The 8,959-nt window shown below is 45.0% G+C and overlaps 1 protein-coding gene across 1 annotated transcript; it reads right to left on the reverse strand.

Moving 5' to 3' along the window:
- Nucleotides 1-360: 360 nt before the first annotated feature.
- Nucleotides 361-4,211, reverse strand: CDKN2B (cyclin dependent kinase inhibitor 2B). Its single transcript, XM_027748108.2, has 2 exons — nucleotides 3,938-4,211; nucleotides 361-1,717 (listed from the first exon to the last, which is right to left on the reverse strand). Exons 1-2 carry the CDS (start codon nucleotides 4,073-4,075, stop codon nucleotides 1,421-1,423), a joined length of 435 nt encoding a protein of 144 aa, XP_027603909.1. The 5' UTR covers nucleotides 4,076-4,211; the 3' UTR covers nucleotides 361-1,420.
- Between the last annotated feature and the right edge of the window lie 4,748 nt (nucleotides 4,212-8,959).

Consider the following 8,959-nt stretch of genomic DNA (forward strand, 5'->3'; position numbering starts at 1 on the left):
TGAAAAAAAGCTCTTGGACATAGTATGCACCAACAGTGCATTCCACAGTAAGCACTTCTTCTTTCGGCAGGGAAAGAAAAAACTCCTACTCTTAAAAATAGATCGTAAGTCATGCAAAGGTACAAAGTTCAATTGGACTTTCCTTTTGCTCTCTAAGTGTTGTTTTAAATAAGGAAACAAACGATTTTGATGGTTTTAACTTGCGTGTGTATGTGCTTAAGTAATACACATCTGCGAAAAGCCCTGTGTATTTGACCTGCATTGAATATGCTGTGTGTATCCGTGCAAATTTATGCACAGACCCCCTAAAAAAGAAAGCAATAAATGAAGTCGAAATAAAAAACACCGCCCAACACTGAGTAGTGCTGCGCGCAGAACCATTTAATAGCTGAACACTATGAAAGTTTTTTAAGCCAATCTCATGTTTTGATATTGAATAATAACAGGTATTTTGTTGAACGCAAGTGGTACAAACATTGGGTAGGCAATGGAAATTCCATAGGAAAAACAGAAAACGAAAAGTGTGAAAAGATCCAGATTTATAACCAAACTCGGTCATTTGTTGTTTTTTCCAGATATCTAGTTTAGAGACCCAGAAAGCTGTCTTAAAATTAAGGAGCTCGTTGCCCAAATCTTCTGAATGAATGGGGTACCTCCAAATGCAAAACCACACAGTAACAAAGCGATCACTAATTGTTTTTTCACATGGATGGCTTCCTCAAATGCAACTATACAAAATATTTGTAGTAGTTCTCAAATTGTGATGTCTATCAGTGTTAAATATTTTAACATTCAATCAATGTTATATACTAATATTAAAATTCTAAGTTAAGTGGGCTGATGAGGGGAAAAGATTTATAGATTAAGAACATTTGTAAACGAGATGGCTGAAGTGTTCACTATTTCAGAGCACTACAACATAAAAGAACCTCAAGGTATCTCTACAATGCAAAGCCTTGCAGGGCGGTGAGCAAGCCGGTAAGGGAAACGTAGCATTCTCACTTCTCCAAGCAGCTTCATCGTAACAAAATAAAATGGAGAGGGGAAACGGCGGATTTTTCCACCGCCCCCTCACTCCCCCGAGGCACAGGAGAAGGGTTTGCTGCTTGTGCTCTGCCCGTCGGGGAGCCTGAGAGGGAGAGCAGGAGCGGTAGCCTTGGCAGTGTTTCAGTTCTTTCCTTTTTTTCTCAGGAAATTGAGCAGCACGTGTCTTCTCGCAGAAGCAGGACACGGGGTGCCCGGGGCGTGCGGGAGGAGCCCTGGGCAGCGGGACAGAGGAAGGGTCTTCCCAGCAGTCGGACACCGGTAGCGCCGCCAACCGCGATCGCTCTCTGGGTGACTCGACGGCGGGGATGCTCGCGGCGGAGATGGGCGCAGGCGGCGAGGGGACAGGGTGCCGGCGGGGGCGGCCGAGGGCGGGTCAGCGCGCAGCCCCCTCGGCGGCCCTCCCGGCTCCCGGCAGGGGCGGCGGGTGGCGCAGGTATCGGCCCACCGCTCCGTGCGGGCCCCCCGCCGCCACGTCGAGCGGGAGGCGGCCGCGGCCGTCGGGCTGGTCGAGGCGCGCCCCGGCCCGGTGCAGCGCCGCCAGCGTCTCCAGAAAGCCGGCGCGGGCCGCGTCGTGCGCCGGGAGGCAGCCGGTGCTCGGGTCGGGGCGGTTGGGGTCGGCTCCGCGCTGCAGCAGCAGCTCGGCCACCCGCGGGCTGCCCAGCATCATCACCTGCGGGGAGAGACAGTGTCAGCGCCTGTGGACGCCGGCGCAGCGTCGAGCTGGCGGTTGGGCGGCGGCGGGACTGGCGTCTCTTTTGGGCATAGTTCTCCTATGTCGGCTACTTGTAGTCGTGACCTGCATAAATACTGACAGCAGTATGCGATGATCCATACGGGTCCCTTGAACTCGAGATAGTCCGTGATTATATAAATAAAAATAAAAATACTAGCTACGATGCGTGTGGTTTCCAGACTAGGTTCTGCATACGTGTATGTTCTTTTTCACATATTATGCCATTTATATATACCATGGTATAAATGGTACTTGTAGTGTGTGTAAAATTATATATACGTACATATGTATGTGTGCACATATATATACACACGAATATATATATCGTCTATGTACCACCTATTATATAATAAATAGTGTATATATAGGTACTACAAGTAGATTTATACACATGCATATATTAAAAATTCATTAAATATATTTATACACATAAATAGTCTGTATATATGTGTATATATATATATGTATGTATATATTTCTACATTATGCACACACATCCTGTATTTTGTGACAGCCCTGAGCAGCCCTGCAGTAAGGCTTCTGCCACTTAGAATGTCTTATTGATTTATCAACGACCAGCGCAGCAAGCCAGGCTAGGCAGCTGTGTGTGGTTCCTTTCGGCATCCGGTGTGGAATTTTCCGATTTTTCTCCTCCTGAGTTTTGGATCGAAATGGTTTTTCTTTGTTTTTCATTCTCTCTCTCAGCTTTGGCTTCTTTTCAGAAATGTGAGGAAAGTTGCTGGGTGCTCATAAGTAATGCACAAAACTTTCCTGGTGGCAAATTCCTAAAGACATCTTGCTTTTCGGCCATTAGCAAAAAATTTTTGCAAGGTCTGATCATTCACGATTGAACAAAATCAAACAATCAACCAACAAATAAAATAAATTTGCATTTGGGTGTTTACTTCCATCATTGTCCTGGTCATTTTCAGTGGAATTTTAAACTCCATAAATTGCAACTTAACATTATGGAAAAGATCTTAAGACAAAAGGTTTTTCACATTATTTTCTTTCTCGATACTTTGTTTATGCACTTCAAATAATTGTGTTTATTTATAATCAAAGTCTGAAAATGCTTATAAATTTAATCATTTATAAATTTCTGATTTAATTTTTTTCAGAAAAAAAAAGAGTGCCCACATATCAGAGTGTCAGACATTTTGCAAGTGTTGAAAAGGGAAACAACCCAGTCTCACTCTGAAATGAGGGAAAGAAAGAGAAAACTTGTAAGAATTTGGAGATTCTTTCCATCAGGAATTTGAACATACAACAGAAATAAAACGAATAATTTTCTCAGAGCCTTTCTCAGTAATTTACTTTAGAAAAACATTTCCTTTTCCATGTAAAGTGCAAAGACCAAAATGGCTGTTCAGCTTAGCTGATGAATCATTAAATATATCGCTTCAAATGACAACTCGAGAATTCTTTTCATGAGACATACAACTCTAGCTTAAATCACAGTACATTAATCGTTCAATAAACAGTAAAAACTTTTAACTTAAGTATGTCGATTAATAGAACACATTTTAGCTCTCAAAATGCCTGGAAAGCAACTCCACACACGGGTACTTTCAATATCTATCAGTGAATACTACCACTATTGATGAATAGAAAATATTAAAATTACTACTACTAAAAAAAAAAAAAAAAAAAAAAAAAAAAAAAAAGTGGTGACTACTAATATATACCTAGTTTCAAGTTAAAATTTCTATCAGTACAATTGATACATCGCCTTCTCTGCTGATGTTGTTCGTGAATATATTAGTAAGGGATTCTACTTCGATTTCCTTGAGGAAAAAAAGACCCATTCAGGCTATATTTCAAAAAACCTAGAAAAGTTACTCAAAGTGCAGTCAGCTCCCCAAACCCAACTGGAAGAGGATTTTGCAGTCTCACTTCTCCTTTTAAGTACCCCCTCGCATAATTCGTTTTACTGCCAGCGGTTCCCCTCTAAAATCCATCTTGTATTTTCAGGATGGTAGGGGTTAAGAAAAGCACCCGTTTGTATCCAGCTGCGTCTGGAGTACGGTTCCGATCATAACAATAAAAATTCATTCGAAATCCAAAATATCCGCCCCTCCTCGCTGGCGTGGCGGAGCACAGCTTACCCCCGCAATCTGGCTGCTCCCCCGCACCCCCCCCCCCCATGCTCCGTACCTGGAGCGGGGTTCTCCCAAAGCAGTTGGTCGCGTTGGGATCCACGCCTGCGTCCAGCAGCTTCCGCACCTCCTCGCGGTCCCCGCGGGCGGCGGCGGTGCACAGCCGATCGCCGTCTCCCCGGGGGGACCCCTCCATCGCCCCCCGCCCACCCGAGCCGCACGGCCGCCCCTGGCTTTCTGGCTCTGCTGGCTGCGACCTCGCCCGTGGCGACAACGCAGCTCCTCCTTTCCCAAGAGCAGCGACTGCCCCCCTCGCACTCCCAGGCAGGGGCCCCCGGGCCGCGGGCACGGCTCCGGGCCCGCCCCCGCGCCACTCACACCCACTGCGGGCCGTCCGCTGCGGCGTCCGCTCGCTCCCGCTTCCCAGCGCTCCTGGCGGCTGCGGTGAAATGCACGAACCTCGCCAGGGTGGGGGGGCACGGGGAGGCTGGCGAAGGACCGCGGGATACCGGCAGCCTGGTCCGCAATCTGAGAGCCGGGGCCAGTACAGCACGTCGGCAGGGGAGCCCGGTTTCACCCGCACCTGGAGTGCGGGGCGGCTCCCGCGGGGGATTCCGTCTGCACAGGAGAAAGAAGGGGATGGGGCTGCGGCCCCACACCCTCTCCATAATGGGACCGGTTGCGAAGGGAGGCGAGGGGGGCAAATGGTTTCTCCAGGCTGCCCGGGATGGTGGCAGCTGCCTCGACGCGGGCAGGTAGGACGCGCCCCACGAGTATCTAACTCGGGGGTACGACGACACGAAGAGGGAACAACGGACCAGAGCCTTTCCGGGACAGAAAGGGGCTTTTGTACGAGGGATGGATTTGGTTTCTGCGTCCGAAAGGGGGCCCTGCCCTGCCCTGCCCGAGCCCCTCCGAGAAGTGGGTCGGGGGTCCCTCCCTACTACCCGCGCCGGCCGGGAGCAGGCGGACCGAATGAGGAAGGGAGCCGTGCCCCTAGGAAGTCTGCGATCCGCCTCATGGCACCGGGCAGAAGAGGACCGCTTAAGCCGGCCCTGCCGAAGACTCCCGCGGGCAGGAAAACCGCAGCGGTAGCCCTCCGGGGTAAGGTGCGGCTCTAGACAGATGGAGGCTAGGCAGAGCCTGGCCTTTCCCTTATGAGGGTTCTCAAAATCCAAGCACCTGGTCCCTCCCCTTGCCTTTCCATCTCCCCCTCCCTGAGGACGTCCGTGACACATACCCCCGCTCCAAGCAACCCCTCCCGCCCCGCATCGGAGGGGAGCGGGGGATCGGCACCCTCGACTCGCGGCGTGAAGCTTTTTTTCTGTCACCTCGAAATTCCGGACAGACGTGGGTAAAAGGCAAGGGGAATAAGGACGTCTTTTAGGTTTTTTTTTTTCCTTTTTTTCCCCCTTCCCCTCCCCCGCCCCACCCCTTCCAATGTCAGTTCCCTAATCTTTTTTTAATTGCTGAAGACCAGTGTGATGCCGCAGAAAGAGTGTCTGCCGTGCAGATACATCTCTGTGCCCTTCGGCGTTAACCCCCCCCCCTCCACCGCTCGGGCACACAAACAGCCCTGCGTAGCTGAAGGGGAAACCCGGCGATTTTATGTCTAGGTGTACCGGTAGCCGAAAGGCAGAGACATTCTTGGATGAGGAGAAATAAACAAAAATTTAGCCCTAAATTCATAAGTCAGACGTTCACTGAAATTTCTTCATTTGGCGGCCTTCTAAGCTTCCGTCACAAAATTTCTGGGGCAAGTGGCATTGCAAGATGAGGCTGCAGTATTTCGAGGGGGCTTGTGTGGGGTGAGACCCTTGCTGGGCAGTCACTGGGGCAGGCTCCCCCACACCGTGGTTTCTCTTCAGTGCATAGTGCGGAGTGACCCCCGGGACACGCGGGCGATTAAATCCAAATAATAATTAAAAAAAAAATCAACAAAAAAAAATTAAAAGTGGATTTTTTAAAAGTCTGTAAAGTCTAAGAAATAAAGAGAATTCCCCACCCAACAGGCAAAGTCCCCTCTGGTCCTTCTTGCCCTCTCCGACATGAATGATAGCCATGTAGAGATAAATCCAGGGAGAAAACCTCGTTGGTTATGTCTGTATGGTGTCTTAAAATTTCAAAACAATATTGAAGTGTGGCAGGATTGGAGGTTATCACTGGCTAATCTTGCTTTCTGTGAAATAGTATCGATACTGGATTTTATTCATCTGTGTGTAAAAATGTATGAATACCTGTTTTTTGTGAATAGATAAGGATAGAAAAAAATGCACGCACGTGTATTTTGCAAGTGAAGACGTTATTAGAGGAGTCAGAGGCCTGCCTGTATCCCCATCTGCCGCCCCCCCCCCCCCCCCCCCCCCCCCCCCGGTAATGCTAAAAGCTACGAAATTTCAGCATGGCATAAAAAAACCCAAAACACTGTCCTGTGCTAACACTACTGACTCTTCAAGTCACTTAACAAACTATTAGAACATTTTAAATTACATGATTGAAATCATGCGATTTTTCCCCTCCAAAAAGCAAACCTTATATTTTCTTACAATTCTAGTACCAACAAAGAACCTCAAATTAATCAAAACATAACAACACACGGTCATATCTGAAATTAGGGAAATAATAACAGAGCCTGAGCTAGTGAGTTTTGAAAAAGACCACTGTATTTCACTTGCATCTTGGGGGAAGGGAGAAAAATCCAGCTTCTCTCCCCAACAACCCTTACTGCGAAGATATTTATATTTTCATGGGGAGAAAAAAAAGTATCATATTAAGTGGAGTCCCTGTCCTACATTTCTGCTCTTATTTATTTTTAGAATCACTGTTCAGCCATACAGATCTTTTCACTGACAAGAGATCCATTTTAATACTGTAGTACACCAATCTTGCAAATTGTTCTGAGATGTTTTACTAATAGCATGCAGGACGGAAAAGGTAGTTTTCAGTTAATATAGTCAGCCATCTTATGCACCGTTTAAAGCTTTTAACAGCAATTAAAAAATAATTAAAAACATTTACATGAGTTATCATCTAACAAACATTTTGGTAATAAGTTCAGTGGTTAATTAAATACTACAAAGAGTCAAACTGTAAAGAACATTAAATTACAATTTCCTAGCTAGTAAATACGTAAAAAATGTTCAGGAGAGGCTGGAGTAGGTGTTACAATGGAGGGGTTGCATGAAAATAACCTGTTTTATACTTAAAGGAAGGTAAGGGAAAGAGTTATTTGGAGTTATGCTAAAAATGAAGTAATACCGATGCACAGAAATAGTTTAACAGTATTGATTTACTCTTCAGCTTAAAATGTCAGTGTATTTGTGAAGATAATTATCCTGATTACACACACTGGGTAAGAACAGGAATATCTATCACTTTAATTTTAGTCCTTCAGAAGTCATGCTATGAGGGTTTCCATCGAACATGGAAATGATCGAAAATGATCAAAAAATACCCCCAAAAAAACAAAGCCAAAACCACCCCCCCTCCCAACTCAAACAACCTCCAATAATAGATACTTCACAGAGTCAATTTCATAGTCATGGAATGGTTAAGCTTGGGAGGGAGAGAGAATCTGGTTACACACACACACACACTTTCCCCCTACAGCTCCCCTCACACCCCCTCCCTTTCTCTACATCAGATTTTTCAACGACCCATCCAGTCTAGCCTCGGACACTTCCAGAGACGGGGCAGCCACAGCTTCATTATGTGGTGCCCTAAATAGCTGTAAAAATATCCCCAGGTGTTGTATTTTTCGTAGTTTCTTTTTTTTTTTTTTTTTTTTTTAGATTAAGCACACACATTTGTCTTACCCCATCCCAGGCCCTTCAAAATAAGATTTGTAGTCTAGATCTAAGTATCATTTTAGACAAACTCGATCTGCCTGATTAGAAGTTTGGGGGAAGGGGAAAATAAAGTAGCTGTATTTACAGCAAGCATAGAAATAGAGAGAAAAAATAATAGCCACACTTCTGGATCCATGAGAGAATTCTGTCCTTGCTACAGCAAATTTACTTCGAAATAATCAGCACCTTCATACTTATGTTTTTTATTTGAGATTCGTACATTTCATGTCAGCCAGAGTTTATAGTTTCTTTTTCCTCCATTTAGTGTAAGATGAAGAAATGAGGCCTACTACAAAAGCAAGAAACGAGGCTTTTGAAAGCAACACGAAAAACTGGATATAGTTTCTGATTTATATATATATAAATACGTGTATATATATTTTGTATGTGTGTGTCTGTTTGTGTGTCTGTGTATGTACCCACACTTGCTATTTGAAAAGCACTGGAAGAGATCTAATCAGAGACTGAAGCTGGGAAACTTAATCATTTTATCTCCATGCCCTGAGTCCCATAGTTTGAAAGGTATAATTTTTTATACATCTATTTACATATATATAAAATAAATTATCTCTACTTTTGAAGATATTTTGCAGAAAATATTTCTATTATTCTTCTCTTCTACCTTTGTTCTTTTCTAGTCTGTACTCTGGGTTAGAGGAGGTTGTGGGCTCTCTAACAAGCCTCTGTGATGACTTTGCAGAACAATCCCCAAATACACATCAAAATGAATATTTACTTTAGTTTCATTGTATGTCTAATTATGTGTGATGACTAATGCTTGTGTGACCCTGCAGGTCCACAACAATCCGATTTTGCATTCTACAATAGGGAAAAAGTTCTCTAAAAATGCCTGAGCCTCGGATGTTTCTCAAGGTCTCAATATGTGAGTGTTTTAGTTACTCTTTCTGAAGCTGCTTGGCCACTCTGACCCTTATTTCCCATATTTTTGTAACAGCAAGGGAAGGCAAAGTAGGCCACTGTATTTCACTGTCATTTATAAGAGTGGAAAGTAATGCACGCTCGGAAAACAGTGGCCATTTTCTCTCTTCAGAGCAGTAGCTATGTTCCTTATTTGCAAGGAACTGTCTACAAAAGTTGATAAGGGATGGTGGGTTTATATTTTCTTAATTAGCCATAGAGAAAACTTCTCAGGAAGTGAGGGAAAAGGCAGAAAAAAGTTACAGCAACTTTTCAAGAACCTGACATTTTCAACTGCGTTGGGGGGGGGGGGG

This window comes from Pipra filicauda, unplaced genomic scaffold (assembly GCF_003945595.2).
Source record: "Pipra filicauda isolate LSUMZ 115617 unplaced genomic scaffold, ASM394559v2 scaffold632_size202167_pilon, whole genome shotgun sequence".
In the NCBI taxonomy this organism is placed as follows: domain Eukaryota; kingdom Metazoa; phylum Chordata; class Aves; order Passeriformes; family Pipridae; genus Pipra; species Pipra filicauda.

Coding starts and splice junctions, on each gene's coding strand:
- CDKN2B (XM_027748108.2), bottom strand. CDS start 4,075: ATGGAGGGGTCCCCCCGGGGAGACGGCGATCGGCTGTGCACCGCCGCC. Junction 1,718..3,937: donor TTGGGAGAACCCCGCTCCAG/GTACGGAGCATG, acceptor CTCTCCCCGCAG/GTGATGATGCTGGGCAGCCC.